This window comes from Amblyomma mixtum, chromosome 1, assembly GCF_055824585.1.
Source record: "Amblyomma mixtum isolate Tamu chromosome 1, ASM5582458v1, whole genome shotgun sequence".
In the NCBI taxonomy this organism is placed as follows: Eukaryota; Metazoa; Arthropoda; class Arachnida; order Ixodida; family Ixodidae; genus Amblyomma; species Amblyomma mixtum.
In genome coordinates this window covers 288,272,383-288,298,137 of record NC_143012.1, presented here as the reverse complement: position 1 = coordinate 288,298,137, position 25,755 = coordinate 288,272,383, and the positions used below count along the sequence as shown (strand labels likewise).

Here is a 25,755-nt window from a genome sequence, read left to right as displayed (position 1 = left end):
CACATTCACAGTACTTACACCCTCCTTACGAACAATCATCCAGAACCAATCATAGTAAAATAGTTCGTCAGCCAATCAGACGTGAAAACGTCCACAAGTGCTCCCTGTTTCCAGCTGCCATTTGATATTGGAGTTAATTGCCAGAAGGTGCTGTACAGTGTACGTCCGTAGATTCATTTGTTTATTTTATTCATGACACTAACTTTTATGTTTAATTGTCTCCCTTTATTTCGGAGTATGTGTTTTATTTGAGAAAACATCTATTTTTCATGTGTGCGTATACAAGCTGCTGCCTTGACCACAAGAATGTTTTATAAGGCCCAAAAAGGGCCAGCAGTATGTTTAATTAAAGGAATAAAATAAATAAATTATGGTGATGATGATGGGTTTTCTTATGCCTCAAGGGCAAGTGCGGCCAAAGAGCGCGAAACACAAAATTAGAGGACGACTAAAACTGATTTTTTTCTCCCGGCGCTCCCTGTATAGAAACCGCCGTGTGTACAAACAAATAAAATACAAAGTGCTACGGGTCTGACAACTCGACGCGTGACCTGAATGCAACAGCAACGAATTCCACTGCGTCGCACGGTTTTAGCGAGACAGAACAACAAGCAACAGGGCCCCATTTCTAAACACACGATACGCCGATACGAGCGTCCAAATGCGCGCATACAGCCGACGCTCACTCGCTCGCGAATGGTTTGCGCGGCACCACACAGACGCAACACTGACGTCAATGGGATGTGCAGCTGCCGACTGCATCTTTCTTTGTTGACCCCGAGATACCTGGCGCCAAGAGACGCGGTCACAAGACGAGCGTTCGGGCCGTTAGGGAAAAATTAGTAAACACGTGAACGCCCTGCAGAACGAATCGGGCGTGACGCTGGAGGACCTCAGCAGTGCCGCGGGTATTAACAGAATTTATAGGCTACGCTTGACGTAGTTCACCTGCAGTACACAACGCCAAACCCCTCACTCAATGCTAGAAATGGCGGCCGCCAAGTTTTTTTTTTTTTTTCACGTACAACTACACAGTATACCTTCTACGCCATACTTTGTTTAAAATCTTGCCAAGGTAGTGCGTGGCACATTACCACATGACACGGCACTACCTTTCTCAACAAAATACACGATCGAATAGGAAGGAAGGCTAAGTCTCACCTGGACTAAATTCGCTCTGCCGCCGCGGTGGCCCAGTGGTTATGGTGCTCGGCTGCTGACCCGAAAGACGCGGGTTCGATCCCGGCCGCGGCGGCTAGAATTTCTTTGGAGGAGAAATTCTAGAGGCCCGTGTACTGTGCGATGTCAGTGCACGTTAAAGAACCCCAGGTGGTCGAAATTTCCGGAGCCCTCCACTACGGCGTCTCTCATAGCCTTAGTCGCTTTGGGACGTTAAACCCCATAAACTAAACCAAACATAAATTCGCTCTATTTCAAGCGAAATGGCCATGACCCATGCAGATGCGAAGATATTTCATAAAACTTGTCGCAAAACATGAGACTAAATTTTTAAGGCACGTTTGCAACGTTCAAGCTTTGCCGAAGAAGTACAAAGTCCGATCTCGTAATGCGCGCTTGCCTGTTTTCTTTTAACGCGAAAGCCTTTAATGGCTCATACTGTCGCCCATTAACAAAGCGTGTCACACGCGTTTAATTCGGCAACTAATTAATATAGAAGGAAACCAATGGCTACTTGAGATAGAGGAGGAAAAAATTAACATAGAAGCCAAGTTTGATGACTATAGATTAATTAGTTAATCAATTACAGGCAAAAATGTCGAAATTGCGTCGAAATAGTGCGGACGTCGATATAGCCATGGGAACGGTGTGACGTCCCATCCGCCGGAAGTCGTCACGGCATAGTGAAAATTGTCACAGAATAGTCGGAAAAACGTCGAATTTGTGCCATATTAGATTGAAAAATGTGTAATTAAGCGTAATAAACACTTAAGATCTCCGAAAGATGTATAATTTGGGTATCGATATAGCTACGGGAACAGTGTGACGTCACATCCGCCGGAAGTCGTCACGGCAGAGTCCTCGGCTTTCGCCTCTCAACACTTTAGTTGCCAAAGTGCCCTCGAAATTTCTTTTGTCGTTCGCGCCACTTAATTTTCTTGGAATTTTGAGAAATAGTGGAAGAGAACGAAAAAAAGGAAGCCCATTGTAATGAAGGAAAGCGCATGCGCGGAAACCGCCATCCAAACACAGCTCGTTCGTGAATGATAATGCGCACACTAAACAACTGGTGCAAGAAAAAGGCAGGGCGCATTCATCTCACCACAGCACCGTCCGCGCATTTTTCTTTAGGACCTCGACAGCATATAAGTCAGCAGTAAATCAAGCGATCCGGTCAGGGTGACCACAGCTGCTATGGCGTTCTGCTGCGCAGAGCGATCACACGGGTTCGACTCCAGGCCGCGGTGGCACCACACTAATGAAAGGCAAATGATACCTGTGCACTGAAATGAGTGCACATCAAAAAACGCGAGGCATGGTAGAAAACGTGTTTTGCAGGCTTGCTGGTGCGCCACGGGGTTAGCCACGTTCTCCCTAATGCAATTCAGCTGACAAGTGAAGGGAAATGAGGAGCTTGTTATGACATTCATGAGCACCGGACGCGAAATTCGGAGGTCGTGAGTTCGGATCCCACCGGCGGCATGTCGTTGTTCTTCTGCTTTTATTATTCTCCCATTGATGAAAACCACAAGAAAAAAAAACATTCCCTATGCTACTCGGTTTCGCTGACTGCAGGCTTCCGTCGAGTATTCGCCAATGCAAGTGATTTAAACGGCTAAAAGCATCGAGCGCCTGCTTCTGGTGGACCTTGCAATTTCGCTCGCGATGATGTTTCGCTCAAGTCATTTCGAAGATGCGGGATATCGTGGAAAACGAAAGGTGAGTCGAGGGCGCCAGGCGACCACAGTGAATGAGGCAAAACAGCCAACGTCACAACCCGCAGCGGTGGCTCCAATGGCTTCGGCATTCGGCTGCTCCGTCCAATTAAGGACACAGGATCGAACCACGGCACCGGCGGGGGCATTTACATGGAGGCGAAAAGCTAAAAAACCCGTGTGATGAGCGATGCCAGTGCATGCTAAATAATGCCATCTACTCAAAAATAAACAATTTTCGATTTTTTGCTGCCCTCCAATACGGTGCCTCTCATAGCCTATGTATTAGTGAACTAGAATGCCTCGATGGGCCAGCGCATCTTATCCTGTACCACGTACTGCTTCGGAATGTTAGACAGTACATGTACCATCTGCCGACAGGCAACGACGCCATTCAGCTCCTGCAGTCCACTGGAACGAAAATGATGACTAATCAGCCTTCCAATCCTGACCGGGCACCGAGTGGTTATTTCCCGCCCCCTGAAGTAGAAAAAAAAAATGAAGTGTGAACGTTGACGCGCATGCGCAGTGAGACATTCTCAGGAAGTTTGGTTTGATTTATTGGGGTTTAACGTCCCAAAGCAACTCAGGCTATGGGGGACGCCGTAGTGAAGGGCTCCGGAAATTTCGACCACCTGGGGTTCTTTAACGTGCACTGACATCGCACAGTACATGGGCCTCTAGAATTTCGCCTCTATCGAAATTCGGCCACCGCGGCTGGGATCGAACCCGCGTCTTTCGGGTCAGAAGCCGAGCGCCGTAACCACTGAGCCACCGCGGTGGTGCATTCTCATGAAGTGTTCACGCCTGTGAGACGAGAGCGAGCTTAGAGCATTTCGAGAATATCAGCGGAAAGAAGGCTTGCATAAACAGTTCGCAAGAATGCAGAAACACTTTTATGCTCTGATAATTTGGCACTAAGATCAATAGCCAGAAATGAGAAAGAAGTCAAAGAAAAGCGAGGAGCTTTCTTAATACTTATGTCCCTGACCTTGAAAACAATAGCTTTTGTACCGTCTGCATGTCATTTGGTTTGGTTTGGTTTGGTTTATTGCGGTTTAACGTTCCAAAGCGACCAAAGCTATGAGGGACGCAGTAGTGAAGGGCTCCGGAAATTTCGACCACCTGGGGTTCTTTAACGTGCACTGACATCGCACAGTACACGGGCCTCTAGAATTTCGCCTTCATCGAAATTCGGCCGCCGCGGCCGAGATCGAACCCGCGTCTTTCAGGCCAGCAGTCGAGTGCAGTAACCACTGAGCCACCGCGGCGGGGCTGCATGCCATTTCCATTTGACCAATGGGCATAACAGTATTTACACCTGCTAGCTAATCCATTGCTCTAGGGGTTATGTTAGACGCATGCGATATTCTTTTTCAGTAAAACCGCTCTTGCCAAGGGCTTACTACTTCAAATATAACAAGGGAGTAATTACTCATTGGCATCCACCCAAGCGCAGCCATACGGCTACAAAGGAAAGCTACAGAGCTTTTCTCAGAAACTTCGTAGTTAAAGAAAAATTGGTCCTGGTCCGGGGTTCGAACCCGGGACCACCGCTTCACCGGAGCAGTCGCTCTACCAATTGAGCTAACCGGGACGGCAAGCTTATGGTAGCGCGAGAGCGAATTGATCAATAACTCGAAGTGGGAACAGTGTTGACCAAATGTTTAGGGGAATCCCCCAAGGTGGAGTAGATTTGTAATAAGGGAGTAATTACTCATTGACGTCCACCCGAGCGCAGCCATACGGCTACAAAGGAAAGTGTTGTGTCCCCTTATTGCTTTTGTGTGTGTGCGCCCCCGCACCCTCCTCCTAACGACCACTTGCCCCTCGTCGCACGCTGTCGCCAGATGCCCCCCCATGGTGCGCCCCCGCATCCTCCTCCTGTTTTGGGAAGCCACTCCCTCCCGTGGACGCTTCTCCGCTCCCTCCTTTCTTCGGGCGGCCAGTTCGGCTCCTGCCTCGGTCGACGCTGGTCGCACCCTCATCGGCTTAAAATAAACGAAGTCTTAAAGTACCGTGTGCGTCTTTCGCTGCATTCAACACAGCGACCGGACACGACTCACATTCAGCAAAGCTTACGACATCGCCGTTCGAGCGGAGAGCGCCGGTCACCAGCAGAGAGGGATTCGCCGGAACACCGAGCCGGTACACCAGACAAGCAACCAGGTGCGCAAGCCTTCTGTTGTTGTAAAATCGGTCAAAAAGGCACAACGCTGCTGGCGGTGTGACGACCAACACAACCCCCAGGGATGTCGATTCCAGTCAGCCACGTGTAATTTTTGCCACAAGCGAGGGCATATCGAAAGAGCATGCATTACGAAACGGAGACTTGCCAAGATAAAGTCACCTTCCCAGCCTAATCACAGCGTCAACGCCTCAGAGAATACGCCGCTATCTGATCTCCATGGAGCAACATCAGCAACACCATCTGTGTTGTACGACCTGAACACCATGAATCTCGGCACGCGACCGAAGATTTTTACAGAAGTAAGCGTACATCACCAGCTGATTAAGTTCGAGGTGGACTCCGGCGCAGCCTGTACTCTGATCAGTGAGGACACGTTCCGAACTTCATGGCCATCTGACGCACCCGCCCTGCAACAAGACGACACGCACCTGCGAACGTGGTCAGGACAGAATCTGCCACTATTGGGCTCTGCCAACGTGCAGGTTAACTACAACGGCCAGACCCATACGCTACCTCTGCTTGTTGTGAAGGGCACAGGATCAAGCCTTCTAGGGAGAAACTGGTTTTCTCCACTAGGCGTGATGATATGCGGCATACACCAGACGCCGAGCCAGAACATGGTTGAGCAACTGCAAGAGAAATACGAGAGAGTATTCTCGGAAGAGATTCCAGGAAACGAAGGGCCCCCGGTCACACTGGAGTTGTTGGACAACGCGCAACCCAAATTTCTGAAGGCCAGGCCGGTGCCGTTTGCTCTCCGAGATTCAGTTGAAAAAGAGTTGGACAAACTGGAGCAGCAAGGTGTCATCGAGCCGAAGCAGCATTCAGAATGGGCCACACCACTTGTCGTAGTTCGCAAGAAGAACGGAACCATACGCCTCTGCAGAGACTACCGGAGCACCGTCAATCTTGCGACTAAAGCGTCCTCTTACCCGCTACCGACACCTGAAGAAGTATTCAGTGTACTACGTGGCGCAAGAGTCTTCAGCACATTGGACCTCACCCAGGCGTATCAGCAGCTGAAGGTGAGCGAGTCAACTGCTGAATTATTGGCAATTAACACACTGAAAGGCTTGTACAAAGTCAAGCGACTGCCTTTTGGCGTAGCTGCAGCCCCGGCCATATTTCAAAAATTCATGGAGACAGTGCTTCAGGGCATCCCAGGAGTTTGTGTCTACCTTGACGATGTCATCATCAGTGGCACTTCCACTGAAGAGCATGCAGTGCGCCTAGAGCTCGTTCTCGAAAGGCTAGCAAACGCTAATTTGTGCATAAGCAAATCGAAGTGCTGTTTTGCGGTGCCAGAGGTGCAATTTCTGGGACACCGAATTGATGCGGAAGGCATTCACCCTACCGAGGACAAAGTGCGAGCGATCACAGAAGCACGAGCTCCAACAAACAAGCAGGAGCTACAGGCTTTTCTCGGACTCTTGACGTTCTACGACCGGTTCTTGGAACAAAGAGCTACCGTGGCCAACGACTTATACCAACTCCTTCGGAAAGATGTGACATGGACATGGTCGCCACGCCATCAGCGGTCATTCGATGCCCTGAAAGACCTGATTCGAAGATGTACAGTCCTCCGCCACTACGACGAAAGGAAGCCTCTGCTTTTGGCTTGCGACGCATCACCGTACGGAGTCGGCGCGGTTCTATCGCAAACTGACGAGCAAGGAAGGGAAGCTCCCATCGCCTTCGCCTCACGTACGTTGTCGCAAGCAGAACGCAACTACGCGCAACTTGACAAAGAAGGGCTAGCCATCGTCTACGCGGCGACACATTTTCACCAGTACATTGCCGGCCGGAAGGTGACCTTTATAACCGATCACCGACCGCTATTGGGCATTCTGGGACCACAAAGGCCTATGCCACCAACTTTGTCTCCGCGAATGACACGTTGGTGCATCAAACTCTCAGCGTACGACTACGCTCTGGTCTACCGCAATGGGAGTAAACATCAAAACGCCGATGCGCTAAGCCGTCTGCCACTAGACGCAACTGTTGACGAACCATTTCCACCAGGAGACGTTCTGATGTTCGAAGCACTGCCAGAACCTCCGCTTACAGCAGGCACAGTTGCAGCATCTATGCAGAAGTGCGCAGCTCTCCGGCTAGTTTACACAGCTGTTCAACAAGGCAACGTGCATAAACTCAAAGGGGACAACTTCGACGCTTACCGCAGGCGAGCTACAGAGTTGAGCACCCATCGCGGCTGCATCATATTTGGGTCCCGAGTTGTGATGCCGAGAGAACTACGCGCACAAGCTATGTCTCTCATCCACGCCGGACATCGGGGCATCGTTGCAATGAAAAAGTGTGCCAGAAGCTACATGTGGTGGCCTGGCATTGACAACGACATCGAAACAGTGGTGCGAGAATGCAAGCCTTGCCAGAGCAGCCGGAGCGCCCCGCCGAAAGCTCCTGTCCCAGAATGGGAAAAGCCAGACACACCATGGCACACACTGCACATTGATTTTGCAGGACCAATTGAGGGCTGCACTTTCCTTGTGGTCGTAGATGCCTACACAAAGTGGCTTGAGATAAGGCAAATGGGACAGACGACTTCGGCAGCAGTCATTGACAACCTCCGATCACTATTTGCAACGTTCGGCCTGCCGCGCAAGGTAGTGTCGGACAACGGAACACCGTTGTGTCTGCGGAGATCCTCAAGTTTTATCGCGACAACGGGATCTCATCAGTTACATCGGCCCCCTACCACCCAGCGACAAACGGACAAGCCGAGCGCTACGTAGCCGAGCTAAAACGCGCCCTTGACAGAGATCAGACAGGCTCGCTGCAGCGCCGCCTTGCGCGCTTTCTCTTCAAGCAGCACACGACGGTTCAGAGCACAACAGGCGAGACCCCCTTGAAAATGATGTTCGAGCGTGAAATGCGAACCCAGCTCACAGCCATCCTCCCCGAGCCAAAGGCAGAGACGTTCCGGGAAGAAAAAGCAATTCCGCGCTGCGGCACGCTTAATGAGGGGCAGCGCGTCCTCGCCCGACAGTTTCTGAAAAAGCCACGCTGGGAGGAAGCTACAATTGTCAGACGCATAGGCCTGCGCTCTTGGCTCGTCAACATACATGGCACAGTAGCACGCCGACATCTCAACCAGCTGCGTAGATTTACGACGCCGTCTGAGAGCTGTCCGCCAGCGGAGAGAACACGTGCACCATCTTCCCACATAGCCTGGCACCTCTTCCCGGAAGAAGAGACTTCGCCCAGGACAGACCTAGGAGACACAGCGAACAACAGCCAGCCTACAAGTGTTTCTCCCCCGAGCGCACAAAGCCAGCGCGCCTCCACGCGTGAGCGCCGACCCCCTGCACGATACCAGGCAACTTTCTAAGGGGGAAGGAAGTGTTGTGTCCCCTTATTGCTTTTGTGTGTGTGCGCCCCCGCACCCTCCTCCTAACGACCACTTGCCCCTCGTCGCACGCTGTCGCCAGATGCCCCCCCATGGTGCGCCCCCGCATCCTCCTCCTGTTTTGGGAAGCCACTCCCTCCCGTGGACGCTTCTCCGCTCCCTCCTTTCTTCGGGCGGCCAGTTCGGCTCCTGCCTCGGTCGACGCTGGTCGCACCCTCATCGGCTTAAAATAAACGAAGTCTTAAAGTACCGTGTGCGTCTTTCGCTGCATTCAACACAGCGACCGGACACGACAGAAAGCTACACAGCTTTTCTCAGAAACTTCGTAGTTAAAGAAAAATTCGTCCTGGTCCGGGGTTCGAACCCGAGACCACCGCTTCACCAGAGCAGTCGCTCTACCAATTGAGCTAACCGGGACGGCAAGCTTATGGTAGGGCGAGAGCGAATTGATCAATAGCTCGAAGTGGGAGCTGTGTTGGTCAAATGTTTAGGGGAATCCCCCAAGGTGGAGTAGATTTGTAATAAGGGAGTAATTACTCATTGGCATCCACCCAAGCGCAGCCATACGGCTACAAAGGAAAGCTATACAGCTCCGGTGAAGCGGTGGTCCCGGGTTCGAACCCCGGACCAGGACGAATTTTTCTTTAACTACGAAGTTCCTGAGAAAGCTGTACAGCTTTACTTTGTAGCCGTATGGCTGCGCTTGGGTGGATGCCAATGAGTAATTACTCCCTTATTACAAATCTACTCCACCTTGGGGGATTACCCTAAACATTTGACCTACTTCAAATATTCCTACTTTTCTAGAGCAATTACTGACTGGAGCAACCTCGCTGAAAATGTGGTAACACACAACTCTCTGTCATTGTTTTAGACGCACCTAAAATGACTGGAGACTCCGTGACTGCTGGTCTTTTTAAATGGATTTGTTCAATTACTTCAATGCTTCATCACATGTCATGGTCCCCTGTGCGATGGCACAACTCTGACGCAGTGTCCTTGAATGCGTCCGTTTGTTGTTAGTGACGTCTTGCCTTCTCATACCCAACAATTCTGGGACAAAATTATTCCTGAGCTGGAAGACGTATATGAACGCAATTTTTTCATGTAATGTAAGATTTCACAATAACAATCAATGTATTGCTTGGTTTGGTTGGTTTATGGGGTTTAACGTCCCAAAGCGACTAAGGCTATGAGAGACGACGCAGTGGAGGGCTCCGGAAATTTAGACCACCTGGGGTTCTTTAACGTGCACTGACACGTTAAAGAACCCCAGGTGGTCTAAATTTCCAGAGCCCTCCACTGCAGCGTCTCTCATAGCCTTAGTCGCTTTAAGAGACGCCGTATCACCCGACGGTGGTCTTGCATTTTTTTTTTCTAGTAACGTTCTTGCTATCGTCAAAAGCGTTCCCCATTGGGTTTTTATGGCAGCCTTAACTGTTCGATGCGATCGATGGAAACACTTTAAAATAAAGATTATTCAACATATCAGAAGAATCGACCATTGCCTTCAATATTTCCTAAACATTATTTTCCAATTTTCCAATTTTCAAAATTTTGTCCGAGAATTTTGGACATGGCAACCGCGTTTGTCTTTTTGCGTTATTTTACAGATGTGCGTACCATTGTCATGGTCTTTTTCATGATAGCCGCGCATACAAGTAAATAATTAATTAAATCAGTAATAAAACGCATACATTGCCACGGCGACTACACTGACAAAATATGTAGATCGATAAAATTTTGTTCTTCTTCATTTTCGGTTTCTCAACTTTCACGGTGCCTCTCATTATATTATATTCCTGTGAAGTAAAAGCAATAAAACTAAGCGCAGCTTAAATTTATTTCGAGCACCCCTCTGCGAAAATGGCCCATGTAGCTTAGGGACGTAAAAAGTCGCTAATTAAAACCTGACAGCTCAAGTTCGTCGAAGAGGCTACGCAGTTTTGGTTGAGACAACGTGGACCAATTTTGATAATGATGCCGCTCTCCCAAAAAGCGACTTCACGAGAACTTGATAAGACGCTTTGAAACGTGGTCTGTAGTCGAAATAAAAAAAAAAAGTCAAGAATAGCGAATCGCGTAATGCGGAATCGCAGCCCTTAGAGCTTTCTTACGCATCCAAGAACTTCGCAGTAAGTCTATCGTGCTTTTCCGATAACTTCGAAAAGTGCACGCTAGGTGCGCATGCGTGTGTTTAATTAAACTCTTGCTGCATCTCCCACGAGGATGTTTTCAAAACCTCGGATCGGATATGATCACTTCCACCGCTCATAGCCAAATGCGCACTCTCTTCTCTCTTACCGGCTACATGCATTTCTCTCAAGAGATGATAGAATGTGGTTTGTTGACATGCCAGCAGCAGTTCAAAACACACACACACGCAAGCACACACGCTCAAACGCACGCACGAACACACACACGCGCGCACACACACAATCACAAACGCACGCACGAACACACGAACGCACGCACGCACACACATGCACACACGCACGCACGCACGAACACACACATACACACACACGCACGCACGCACGCACACACACACGCACACACGCACACACACACACGCACACACGCACGCACGCGCACACGCGCACACGCACGTACAAAGTAGGCCTTTCGCCAGAAAGCCCACCTAATGCGCACCTTCACCCTGCGAGGAGAACACGAGCAGTGCGCGCCGCGTGGCCGCCCGCCTTTTTGTGGTGGCGTAAAACGAAACTGTTCCAAGAAAACCCGATGCCCGCCACTCTGCTCTCTCTTTTTACTCCCAAGTCGCCCAGTAAGGCAAGAGAATTGCCGCCTATCTAGCGATTCAAAAGAGTTTGCATGTCAGCAAGAATGAAAGGGAACGTTAATTAAACGGATTCACATTTCGGTTTGGTCCGCGCCCATCTTCACCACCGGGCTCCTTGGAACGGCTGCTGCTCATATTTGCAATGTACCTATTACGAGCGTCCCCTAAGGCAGGAACGAGCCGCGCGGCTGCCCGCGACCCAACCCGCCGAGCATATCCCGCTGTGTTACGTCCAAAGGAGGAATTAATTTCGACAACGAGACGTTTCTGGCGAGCAGAAACAAGAGACTGCCGCTCGTGCCTCTCTCCGTTCTCCATTACATCTCCGCTTTTTATTGCACTGCATTCGCGCTTATTATAACATGCGGCATTATTCACCGCGAAATTGAACAGTGCCACGTAACGCGAGGCGAAAGAGATGTCCGCCCCAGTGTTTTGACGGGATTTTTTCGCGCAACGAACGACGTACAGGGTCGTCTGATTGATTTCAACGCAAGAACGCGTGGCGAAATTAAATCACAGCTCCGCCGAGCGTCACACGAGAGAGATTCTGAGCACCTGAAAGAAGAGCAGCTACCGTGACCGCACCCTGCGCTGTCTGTGCCTGCTCGTTATTTGGAAAACATTCAACACATGGCGCATACGTGCTCACGTTAGAAGTGGACGACCCTGTGCAATACCGATGTCCTATGTTTCTGACTGCAGTCGCTGGTAATTTTGCAGCGGGATCTAACCTGCTTCTTTGACAGGTCCAGATAGCCTCATAACACGCGAGATATGATGAGACCATGAGAGCAGCTGTTAAAACTAAGAATCGTTTTTCTTTCCTACTTTGTATGGTCACTATACGCCAATGTTAACACAGCCACAGAAAACAGCACTTTGGCCGTAAGAGTCTTGGAAGTGTGCGTTCTGCGGAGAACTTCAAGAGAGAGCCATCCATGTAAGGACTGCAAGGCAAATCCCAAACACACTAATTTTTCTAACGGGCACAACGTGTCCTTTTGTCTTGTTCACATAGTGAATTGCTGAATGTACCAGTTATTTCAGTGCTGTGTATTCATGCCATGCGTATTTCTGTAAACGGTTCGCAAGACGTTACTTCTCCAGTGTTCGGACGATAACGCCGACGTAAAGCTGCATGCAAACGCAGGCTTTTCATGATTAGGAATTTTTTCTTGGCAGTTAGTTGCTTTTGAGGAAATGAAAATCACAGTAACTGTCTCACTTCTCAGTGGACATCTCAATCGCACGGTAAGGGAAGCGAGGAAGGTGGGACTGGAAAAATAAAGAGAGAAGGACGTGCCATAGTGGAGGCCTCGGGAATAATTTTGAAGACCTGGGGATTTTTAACGAGCACTGACATCGCACAGCGGACGGGTGCCTTTTGCGCTTCGCTTCCATCGAAACGCGGCCGCCGTGGCAGGGTTCGAACCCGGGAACTCTGGCTCAGTAGCAGAGCGCCGTAACCACTGAAACACCGCGGCTAGTTAGTCATAGTGCTCTCCGTAATTTCCCGGAGCCCACCACTACAGCACCTGTTTCTTTTTCCTCTTTCACTCCCACATTCGTCCCTTCCCTCATGGCGCGGTTGAAGTGTCCCCTGAAAAGTGAGACAGTTACCGCACCTTTCATTTTCTCATAACTGCAATCATTTTTACACAGCAGCGATCAAGCCTCAGAACCGCATCAGAACTGTCGTGTGTCTCTTTCTCTATAGGCGTGATAGCATGGGAAAAGCAGACTATTCGTAGGTACAACCTCTATCAAAAGCAAACAGGTCAAAGGGTTCGCTTCCAAGCCGTTTGGTGGTATTCTTGAAGCATCCATGGAAGTCGGAGGGAGTAGAGTTGCTTTCACGTTCAAGAGATTTGGAACGAAGTCGATGCTTAACGAGCCACTTGGCAAGACCCAGAGGCGGACCACTTGGGATCTTTACTTTTGTGGGAGGCTGTACGTGCATTCCGGAACTATTACCGTTTGAACCCATCCACGAGTAGGTATGGCAAAGCGAGATCTTTTACCATTACCTTTTTTATTCAAACACAAAACTAAATTTGTTTAAATTATTTAAATTCAATCATTTTTATGTTGACAATAAATTGACAGCCTAATCCTTCGCTGCTTTAAAAAAGAAAAGAAATCATTGCAACAAGAGGCGCCGAACATGCGAGCGAGATCAGAAATCAGGTGATCGCTAGATGTCGCGCATTGGAAGGCTCGAATGAAAAATGGCTGGGGTTCAACGTGGCTTGAACCTAGTTATACGAGTGAAAGCTCTTTTAAACATGGTCTCAACAGTCCAAAATTAAATTAAAAGGTCAGGGTGAAAGGCCAAGGTCAAAGGTCAAGGTCAGGTGACCAGTGGTCATAGCCATATGATCACGCGGTCATACTACCATAGCTTGGGCCATACCACCATGAAGTTAAGTTCAGATTGACCTTGTGAGCATTGAAGGTCAACGTCTCATCCACATCGAAATCGGAAGATGTACCCCGAGGAGCAGAGCTCTCGCTCTAAAAAGAAAAAAAGGTAAGCGAACATCCTAGGCGAGTTGGCACGTGCCGCATCTACGATCCGCGTGACGCAAATGTGCAGCGAGCTGGAATGCTAGCGAGGAACGATAAGCCGGAGGAGGGCGCACGCTTAGAGTCATCGATGTGCTTCCATGGCATCGGCCCGTCTGGGCTGCCCACGTGGCCATACCAGCTCAAAAAAAAAAAAGAAGAAAGCGCACCAAACGTTTTTTTCTGTTTCTTTTTGATATCATTACACTCTTCCAAGATACTTTCGGTGAGGTGACTAGCGTCCATCGCCATATACACACATGTATCTAGTGGAATGTCCGTATAGTAAGGTCTATATTGAGCAGAGCGCCTTTACAACCTGCGTAATGATGTGGAATGAAGAGCGATAAAGGATGCCGCACGTCGACGGATATGCACCGTTGCTTCGTTCAGTGCTGGACTGTCGGCGCTGTCCGTGTGTTTCATATCTAACTGTACAGTATACAAATTACCTTGTGAAGCCTGCAGAGCCGAGCGAGGGGGCTATCCCCCACAGTTCTTTTTTTTTGTATTCTTTCCCTCCTTCAAAGTAATCTCGCGCCTGTGTCTACTTTGAGAATATGTCTTATACAACTTTCACATCCGTCTTACAGACGGCTGAAAGAAGGTCCAAACTGTGAGATAAACGGAGATAAATTGCCGCTCCTTGTTCACCCATATGTCAGTATGAAGCTCATCCGCGGAGCTCCAGCTCTATGACCATGCAAATGTGTCCCGCATCTTTCATTGCTCTCTTTCGTTCTGTTTATCCGCACGCGAATGCATACACAAAATTCAAGCTACAACTCTTTATCTTCATACGAGATCTGGCACGGCTCCTGAGCTGTACCGCAATACCTGGCGTCATCTATCTGTGGTCTAAGTGTTTTTTTTGTTGTTGTTGTTTCCTAGTAGCTTTTTCCCAACTTGTACTTTAAGCCTGATCCTCGTCGCGGACACTGTGCATGCTCCATCTAATAAATCCTTCGGCGCAGTTATTTTTTTTTTCTTGTACATTTCTCGTCTGGCGAACAGCGATGCCTGGGATTCCCAGGAGGCCCCGTGTCCGCTGAGGCTTACCGTCAAAGCTTCGGCAGAGGCACGGCTTTGCGAGTCGCCGGCACGTGTACGCATACGAGGCGTCCATGTTTCTGCTGGTGTCACTTTGACAAATTACCTATCTTGATTTTTTGTTTTTACGACGAACGTGGGGATATCTAGGAGAGTCCCTTTTATTGAGCGCGTGATCGAAGACTGGAGGATGAAGTCTGATGAAGTACAGCTAGACCCTTAACAATTAGCTGTATTAGCGCCGTTTTTTACGCAGGCTGGCCCTCAATAAATGCCTGTTTGCTTTAAACTTTTGTTACGCGCGTAGTGCGCACTCCACTTGTCTCATCAGAGCACGTTGCTCGTCGTTACTTAGAAACTGAGAATGTGACCAGTGTAGACGCCGTAATTTCCACGACGGATTCCGACTCAAGAGCACCGCATTTAGCTAAACTCGGTTTTTGGCGGTGTCGCGTGGACTGTTATTTCGACGACGGCAGGCTCTCCAATTCTTCGAACTGTAGTCGCCCGCTCACTTCGGGCCCCGTATGTTCTTGCTCTTAGATATCATCATCAGCCTGACTACGCCCACTGCAGGACAAAGGCCTCTCCCATGTCTCTCCAATTAACCCTGTCCTTTACCCGCTGCGGGCACCGTATCTTAATCTCATCCGCCCACCTGACTTTATGCCGCCCCCTGCTACGCTTGCCTTATCCTGGAACCCGGTGCGTTACTCTCAACGACTATCGGTTACCTTGCCTTCGCATTACTTGCCCTGCCCAAGCCCATTTCTTCTTCTTGATTTCGACTAGAGTGTCATTAACCAGCGTTTGTTCCCTGGCCCGCACTGCTCTCTTCCTGTCTCTTAAGGTATTCATATAGGAGGTTGTGGCCAAGTACTACACCACGGTGGCCAAATAGTGTTCTGGTGAGGGAGTGCGTTGTCGACTCTGGTCACCGAGATCACGACGCACCCCAGGCATGGTTATGCAATTCCATAAACACACGGGTTATTTAGTGCGAAAGCGATCACACGATGATCAGAGCCGAGAAAAAATCTTGCTTGCGCATCTTGCATCTTCAATCTTGCTTGTGCATCACTCGTTGCCATAGCAACTGTGACACCAAGCGGCAGGAATTTGGCCCGCGCCGCCCCCGAAATTTGACCTTGGCTGATTTGGACCAAAATCGATGTCACACCATAATTGACCGTGCCGGACACGATGGCGACCTCCAAATTTGACCCGGGTCATTTCCAAAAATTTGGTCCTGGCCCCCCCAAAAAAAGTTGTTCGCAGCTTTGAGATTTGCGCCATCTCGTTGATATGGTATCGCTTATGGTGCACCATTTACGTCACCGCACTTTCGCGCGTCACACATCGGTTTAAGTCAGTTAACCCCGGCAAATTTTTTTTTCCCCATCCGGTGGAAAATTGCGCGCCACCGGTATTCAATACTTCGCTCTCGTGAACGCGAAGCGGATGCTCTACCTCTACGCCATCACTACATCGCTGTGTATTCACGCGGATACGCATATGTCTATAAATCCGTGCGGATATGCACGACGACGACGAGTTCCTCTGCAATGTATTTTGAAGAGTACACATAGAAACTGCATACTCCGAAAGCCACACCCGCGACAGAGAGACGACCGCAGCCATCTCGTCTCAAGTTCCGCATAGCAGTGAAGTCCTCTTTTTTTGCCCTTCATCTCCGATGGATCGATCCTGTACTCAGCAACTAAAAAGGGCGCTTGTATAGTCGGTTATTATCCCCTTTAACTCTCTGGTAATAACGCGCACGGAGCTCCATAGGTGTCGTATGAAAGTGGCGATATGGTGGGATATGCTCACTTGATGGTGGCGGGCGTCATGAGCAGTATGGTGGTGACGTTGTCCAAGAAGGCGGACACCAGCGCCGTGGTGGCGCACAGAGTGGTGACCAGCGGCCACACGCGGCCCCGTGCCACACGAAACGCCACCACGGCCGCGTAGTCGAAGAAGCCCGTCTCGCAGAGGATCGCCACCAGCACCATCATGCCGAACAGGAGGCTCAGCGTCTCCACGTCCAGCCACGACATCACCTGCGGCTCACAAAGAAATCAACGACGCGCACACCTGAAAGCCTATGGAAGAAACAATCAAGGCAGTGCTGGGATTACAGTCGAACCTCGTTATAACGAAACGGTATATAACGAAACAGTGGATTTAACGAAGGAATGCCGATTCCCCTTGGAAGTTCGATCAACACGGGCTATAACGAAGCTACGGCTATAACGAAGTAATTTCCAGGCCCCTTCAACTTCGTTATAACGAGATTCAACTAGCGAGATTCAATTAGCGAATCTCCCGCCCCGCTGTCACTGCTTGGCGCTGTGCTCATTGGCGCTACTATACAACTTGGGAGCGGAGCCCAGAGGCCGCGCTTGTGTGCATCCAGAATATTTAGGACATTTCTGGAAAGGGCATAGGAAGCTTTCACCGACGTCAAAGCGGCCGTCATTTTGGAGTACATGGATCACGGCGAAAGGGCGCGCGTGTAGCCGCGTAGGGGTGTAGCCCGCGCTGAAGCTGCGGGATATACCCCAAAATGGCACCAGTGACATCACGCGACTACCCCGTACTTGGCTAGAAACAAACGCAAGAGGTAATTGCATGCTCTTTGGGCGAGCACTGAGGCAGCACCTTGGCGAGGCTGGGCCTGTCCCCGATGAGCGCGAGGCAGGCGATGGCCGCGGTGGCGGCCAGCATGGCGGCGAGAGTGCGGTGCACCAGCTCGAACACGATGAGCACGTAGAGGCCGAGCAGCACGGCGCCGCCCATGACGAGGCCGAGCTGCGTGAGCTCGGTGAAGGCGCTCACGTCCAGGCTGAGGGACACCTGCGTCGCGCTCGCGTTCACCCCAGACCAGGACTCCAGGTGAACCTCGAGCGCGTAGCCGCCCCTGCGCGACGACGGCGGCGGTGACGAGACACGTACTAAGTGATCTGATCAGTATGCCCGACAGTGCATGCTATTCTAGGAGTGACAACCTTTAACAGTAGAGGGTCAAGATTCGAGCAGCGCAAGAATTAAAACCGAGCTCAAACGGGTTGGCCACTGGAAAATGAAAATTTGTTTCGACGAAAGGAAACGGCGCAGTAACTGTCTCACTTCTCAGTGGACACCCGAACCACGCCGTGAGGGAAGCGATGAAGAAGGGAGCGAAAGAAGAAAGAAATCGCAGCGACATATAATTACATTATGTGTTGGCAATACCCATATAGCATAGAAGCTGTTGGTGCTTTACATTGAGCTCTGTGTGATTTTTTCATGGTTCTGTTTGGGGACCACTACACGTCTGTATGCACACAACCAGACATCCCTTCGGGTCATCTAGCTGATGGAAAGATGTTTCCCCGAAGGTGTGCAGAAGCGGCGCAATGAAGATACAGTGAAACGTGTAGTTGTAACTTCCGGTCTAGGGATGTCACTTCCGGTTCTGAGAATTATGTGACCGGCAACCCATTTTTTTTTCCCGATGAGGCTACATTCGAAGAGAGAAGGAGGTGCCGCAGTGGAGGGCACCGGAATATTTCTACCACCATGGTTTTTGCACTGACATCGCACCGCACACGGGCGCATTTTGCGTTTTGCCTTCTTCGAAATGCGGCTGCCGTGGCCGGAATTGAATGCCCACTGTGAACGGCTGGCATTCAAACAGGAGGAGGGCAGAGAACATTACTAGTGGCCACGGTGAAAAGGAGCGCTTGGGACAGGACAGCGATCCGTACTGGGACACACCTAAAGTACGCGCCAGCTGATTCAGACTGTCGGCATCAGTCACAGTCCGGAGAACACGCACATTCGGAAAAGGGGCACATACCTCCTGTGCCAAATGCAACCTGAACATGTGTACACTTGCCTGCGCCTGAGTAGGATTTCGAGCGGAGAGTGGGAAAGTTACAATAGAACCTTTTCGCATGCCACGTAGGACGTCGCACACTCAAAGCGCGGAAAGTCCGTTGGACATTCCTGCAGCTTATAAGTACGTGTATTTGCAGTTTGCAGTTATGTATGCAAGTGGGATACAACTTGAAAAAATTGAAGCAGCATTTGGTTACAGTGGGCCATGGTCCTTTGAGCCCTGTATTACTCGGTTGACCAGTCAAAGCAGTAAACGAAGTCAGCCTTTTAATGTTTGGATAAATCAAGCAATCTGAAGACGAAGAATCGTCCTGAGAAACGCTTCATGCAGGCCCCGCTTGAGGTTTGAAAAGTTTTGCGGATGTTTAGAGCGATGCTCGGCAGAACCGGTTATGTGGCGATTTTTTTTTTTTTTTGCAGCTTCTAATGGCGACGGAAATTCAGTGCACTGTTAAAAACCACTGTTCTAAGCCCGAAATGGTGAGTGAAGTTCTTTAGGGGTTCGTTATATCACTTCGTAAAAGGGAAACTTCCAAAGAGAATAAATATTCCTGTGTTGTTTCCATTATTTCGTTACAACAAAGTTTGACAGCATTGATTTTTTGCCTACTATAACACTCCACCTATAAGGTAACAAAAATAAACTGGTATGACAGTTGTGCTAATTACATGTGTTAGAGAAGTTAAAGCCACCGGAAGTTAAAGCGGACCGATTTGGCATCAACAATTATAAAGGGTGTTTCACCTAAGGCTTAACACAGTTAAAAATAGGATTTTTGAGTTAGAACAATGCAATTTTCAGCATAGCACTGTGAGCGGCATAGTGCATGAGAACACAATCAAGGCGTGCTAACTATCAGGCTGGTTAACTATTATTGAATAGTTAACTCCTTAACTATTACGCTTAGCATGAACTAGTGGGCGAGTTGGTCTGACATATCTAGTGAAGCAGTGCTACGGCACAGGGCCAAAGGGAAGAAAGGGACGAACACAGCGCTGCGTTCGTCCCTTTCTTCCTTTGGCCCTGTGCCGTACCGCTGCTTCACTAGATATATTACGCTTAGGCTCCTTACTCATTTAGAGACATGTAGCCTACCGTAGGTAATATCCATATCAGCTTTTAGGAATTCGATAATGCGGTTACCCTATGCGCTGTGGCCCAACAAATTCTGTCTACATCGCACCAAAATACATGCGCTTTCGAGAAGCTTGTAGACAAAGCAACCCCTCCAGTCCATGTAACTTGTCGAAATAGCGAAAATTCGTTGGGTCACAGCGCCGAGAGTAACCGCGTTTTAGGAATTCTAAAAACTGATACGGATATAACTTACGGTGGGCTAAACGCATTGCAATAATTAAGGAGCCTAAAGGAAGTAGTTAAAAAGTGAACTATTCAATATTAGTTAATCAGCCTGTTAAGCACGTCTAGCACGTCTTAGCTGCATTCTTATGTGCTACACCGCTGACAATGCTATGGCGAAAATAGCGCTCTTCTAACTGAAAAAGCATATTATTTTTTTTTTAAATTGTGTAATGTTTTAGGTGAAACACCTTGTAATTCGGCTGAAGCTGTTATTGCACCGGTCGAGCGAGTTTTGCTAACGTCGACAAGTCCCGAAGTCGTTGACTTTTTCGTTCCAGATAGAACGTTGAGGAGAAGCCCAGCCCTCTCAGCTAAATACGACCTCAAGGGTATTGTCAAAGGACCCCTTTTTGCTCTCACAATGTGAATAGTTGCTCACAGCCCTTTTATTGCAGCGCTGTGCTGGCTTGGGGTCTCCGAGCAATGCAGCATTCAAAAAGTACCGCGCACTTTTTGTATAGTACGCAGCCTATGAACATTACTTCCACACTGCGGAAAAGAAACACTTATAGCTCTCGCTGTGTCGGCTTGGACGCTGGCAACCCTCCTGGGGTTTCTGCAGAAAAGTTTCTCCACCCATGGCTCCCGATAGTTCCCGCCACATAGCATAAAATTAGAGTTCACCGACAGATGGAGTGATAGCAGGATCAATGAAGAGCCGTATCAGTGATCAGACAAGGTACGAAAGGAATAAAAATAACTACGCAACGCAGTAGCTGCGCGGCAGATCGAACACATTACTAAATGCGGCAGCGCACGCATTATGGGGGCAACGCGGAGCGCCGCCGTGGTGGCTTCTAAATTGACGCAGACGGCCCAGGGTGCTTTTTAAGCCCATTCTTTGCAAATCGACACGCTTGTCATCTGCTGCTTCTTCGGAGAGGACGTAAGCGTAGGATAAGCTACCTAGGATCCTGAATGAGCGAAGCCGAACGTTCAGTGCTCCAGGCACACGTCGGTGCTGCGAGAGTGAATGAGCGAGTATTTGAGCTCCCGATGCTGTGGCTCAGTAGTCGTAGCATTCGGTTGCTGAAAACGAGGTCGCATGTTCGAATCTCGTCCGCATCGATCGCATTGAAATTGAGGAGATATGCAAAAGAATTTGGGGGACACTGAAGCTCCATCTTAAGAGTATGACGCGATAATGTAAGTGGGACCCATCAGCGGCCTGGGGTTCACTTTGAATATCGCTTCGCAAACGCGGACACTGTTACGCGCACGCACGCGCACACACGCACGCGCACACACACGCGCGCACCCACACACATGCGCGCGCACGCACACACACGTACGCACATGCGCGCACACACACACGCGCGCGCACGCACACACACACGCAAGCACGCACGCACACACACACACACACACACACGCAAGCACGCACGCACACGCACACACACACACACACGCAAGCACGCACACGCGCACACACACACGTGCACACACACGCGCGCACGCACACGCACACGCACACACACACACACACACACACACACACACACACACACACACACACACACACACACACACACACACACACACACATTTCGTTTACATTTCGGGCTACATGGTTGTTTAGACAGCACGAACTATATATCTACCCTTTGCTCTTTGCGAACTGAACTTGGTAGCACATCGCAACCATTAAAGGCACCTGCCAGCTCGCCAATTGCTAACCATCATCATCATCAGCAGCAGCAGCCTGACTACGCCCACTGGAGGACAAAAGCCTCTTCCATGTCTCTCCAATTAACCCTGTCCTTTGCCAGCTGCGGCCACCGTATCCCAGCGAACTTCTTAATCTGATCCGCCCGCCTCACTTTGTGCCGCCCTCTGCTACGCTTGCCTTCTTTTGAAATCCACTCCGTTAACCTTATGAGCAGTGGTTATCCTGCATTCGCATAACGTGCCCTGCCCAAGCCCATTTCTTCCTCTAACCATCTACATCAGACTACAACGCATCGTTGTCGACACTGCAAGCGACCGAAGGGTGCAACACAACCGCCTGCAGATTGTGAATTGTAGTGTTAAACGTCCCGAAGCGACGCTTGAGTTGTGAATGACGCAGTGGTGGAGGGCTCCGGATTAATTTCGACCGCCTGGGGTTCTTTAACAGGCACTGGCATTGCACATCACACGGGTGTTTTTACATTTCGCCTTTCTCGAAATACGGTCGCCGCGGCCGGGATCGAACCCGCGACTTTGAGATCAGCTTCCGAACGTGCAAGCCAGTGATCCACCGCGGAGTACACAACCATCTGCGTAAAGTCAAACAGGCCAACAGGCCAAAGGCCAACAGGCAGATCAGGGACAAACTTAAGGAAAAACAACAAGATAAAGACGAGGCCTTGGAGCGCACCAGATATATGTAACCAAGAAGGCAACGACGACAACCTGTTTTTAACCACTCAATGTTGGCGTGTAGTCAAATATTTTTCAGCTATCAAATAAGGTGGCCGCGGTAGGCTGAACTGAGATTGTTCAGGAAGAAAGGGGTTGTGTGGAATAACGTCAAAGATCTGTTTAAGATCAAGCAATACTGCGTCTATCTGAACACTTTGGGTAAGACATAACGCGATATCATGAATTCCCTCTGCGTTACACAGCATAAGCCACAAAGAAAACTATGCAGAGCTGAAGCGAAATATTTATCTGGAGGTGCACAAATCCTATAGACAAGCCTATAGACAGTTTATAGACTATGAATAGACAAAAGGAACCATCTATAGGAAGGCAGAAGAGCTTATATAAAGCTTATATTTAATTGTTTTTATTAGGCGCGTGCTCCAGCTATTTCAACGAAGGAAAAATTATGGGTACCGGCCAATAGTTACATTTTTTTTTTACCTCGATGACCTGCTTTGTATATGGATGTCACGTTTCCGACCTTCCAGCCACCGGGAACATTTCTGTGATGCAAAGATACGCTAAGCAGAACAACAAGAAAAGGCTGCCTACATTACCGGTACAGTGCACTAAAACTGCCCTTATTTCACCCTAAGGAGCTTAGTGCCTATGTCAACCAATTAAAGAAAGAAGAAAACAAAGCGCGCTAACCTGTTTTTCCAAGCAATCAATATGTCCCTAAGCGCAGCCATAGAACCAGAAAGAAAAGATAATTTTTCTCAAGGTTGCACGGACACACAGTCCTGTGGGTGAGAAGAAGACGTGCGAGTCCCCAAAGCAAGACGAAGAGCGAGACACAATACCTTAACAAGGAAAATGAAACGCGACTCTCGATCCAGAAAAAAAAAAAAAAAAGACGGCATTGCTTTCTTAGCTAAGTCAAGGTGGTGATAATTGTTCCCTTGTTTGAAATATGTTGCCCACTACGAGTAATTCCCCCAGCACACAGTACTCCCCTCATTGTGAATTCGAAATGTGGCCTACAGCGTTTATATACATATATTTACACCATGCCGAGAGCCTCTTGCAGGCACTTCTGCGCTGCTGTCGTGCGGTGGAAAAGACAGCACGCTGCCTCGCTGCCACAGTTCGTCCAAGAGCGACCTTGAAAAGAAAGCGCGTTTCACGGTTTTCCCGCAGTTTTCCTCGTGCAAATAAACCTGACTATACTAGTCGCAATTACTTTCACCCCCCTGCGCTGCGAAAGAACGGCTGCCCCTGCGTCGCCGTCATGCTGCTTGCGCGTCCGGGCAAACCACGCTGTTAGTGTAGCGCTGTGTGAATGCGTCTGACGCCAAGAGAAGTTCCGTGTAGGTGAGTCGGTGGATCTTACGTTAAAGGTGGCGAACGCGCATGAGTCATTGAGGAAAGATGCAGAGAACGTTGCAAGAAAGCGTTGACAAAGGGGCACAATTAGTTGGCGTCGCGTTAGTGTCTGCAATTACATAGCGCCACGATTTGAAGGTACCGAGATTCTCGGCACGAACCACGTGATGCTCACTCTGAAAGTCTCCCATTCAAGAAAGCACTGAGAGTGTGCATCAACGCCCCGCTGCGGCGGCCGTGCGAATTAGGTACAAGAACGGTCGGCGACCTCGGAATCAAGAAGTTTGCTCCGTTTCGTGCGCGCTTCGCCGGCATATTCAGACATGGTTAAGAGAGGTTTCCTGTATAAATATTACTTATCAGAGCTGTTACCTGAAAATTTGTGCGCTAAACCGCTATAGATGCCGCTAAGCGCAATTTCGTGAGTTTTCTAAGCCCAGCAATAGAGAGAGAGAGCTGGGGAGCAGCGGGTTTCCACGCTGTGTAATGGGACGCTTGCAGAATCGCGACAGCGTAGTTCTTATCAGGTACCAAGCCTATACTTCTAAAAATGTTATTTTTGGTTTGGTTTTTATGGGGTTTAACGTCCCAAAGCGACTGAGGCTATGAGAGACGCCGTATTGAAGGGCTCCGGAAATTTCGACCACCTGGGGTTCTCTAACGTGCATTAACATCGCACAGTGCACGGACCTCTAGAATTTCTCCTCCAAAGAAATTCTAGCCGTCGCGGCCGGGATCGAACCTGCGTCTTTTGGGTCAGCAGCCGAGCACCACAACCGCTGAGCCACCGCGGCGGCTAAAAATGTTATTTGCCTGCAGTAGATGCTAGGGCATAGGCAAATACGAAGCGCTACCTGTTGAGGGGAATCGCCGAGCACACGACAAATGGGCACATATTGAAACGAGAGGAGTTTCGTGAGCGATTGTCCCTATAGTGGCAGGCCTTATCACGGCATGCATTTATGGTTATACGGTGTTGTTACTCATGGAAAGCGGGGAGGGGTAATACGATGATGTTATTCGAATTGCATTTCATTCTGACACTGTCTGCGCTTCGTTATTGTCCCGTACCCTCCCTGTCACTGGGGTCGGACACAAAGATGGGCGAATGGTACGAATCGAAGAGAACCAAACGAAAAGAGTCGTATAATAAAGAGACCTTACATTCATTACGTGCCGTCCATTCATTGCTTACAAATAAAATGGCAGGGAGCGCAAATGGCGGTTAAATGCTTCGAGAAAACTTTACGCGAGGAATATGACCTCATTATTGCTGGTTTCCGCCTATACACACAATTAGATATGTATAATAGTATCTTAATTAGCACATGACTAACAAAATTTATGAGCACGAAAAAACACAAAAAGTGCTCAGCTTTATCCCTTAAAACTCAAGCCAGACAGTGACTGGCAAAACTTTGCTATAATATAGCTTGTTTTCAGCGCAAGCATTATTTCAACCACCTGGCCTTTTTTGCCTGCAGAACTAAATCACAAATAAGCAATAGTTTTTTTTTCATTCACACGGTTTATAAAACAAGAGACTTCATACATCGTCTAACTCAACGATTTTAAATTACTTCCAAAGCGCGCGCCGATCGTCTACCGGTCCTTTTGATGCCGGCCACTTTCGAACGCTAGACAACGATTTCTTCCTTGTATCTCGCTTATTCATTTACATGCTCGAGAAGTGAAATAATGCCTGTCACGTGGTTTTCACCATCGACAAACAAGCGCTAGCTTACAGCGAAATTTTGAATCTAAAGCCTGTTTCACATTCAAGCGACAATGCTAGCGAATCCTGTCGCCGCGGCGGAAAAGCGGAAAAACCTGTTTTAAGTCGTCGCTGCGATGAGCGGCGAGGTTTCAACAAGTTGGAAATTTTCGCTGCGACGCGCCGCC

The 25,755-nt window shown here is 49.2% G+C and overlaps 1 protein-coding gene across 1 annotated transcript in view; it reads right to left on the bottom strand.

Annotated features, from left to right (window-relative positions):
• Nucleotides 1-25,755, bottom strand: part of LOC149371979 (P protein-like) — a 299,148-nt gene that overhangs the window by 208,748 nt on the left and 64,645 nt on the right. The window contains exons 4-5 of the mRNA XM_089566332.1: nucleotides 17,538-17,796; nucleotides 16,707-16,936 (exon numbers count right to left, since the gene is read on the bottom strand). Coding sequence (XP_089422458.1) covers nucleotides 16,707-16,936; nucleotides 17,538-17,796 — 489 coding nt within the window. The remainder of the gene's footprint in view (nucleotides 1-16,706; nucleotides 16,937-17,537; nucleotides 17,797-25,755) is intronic.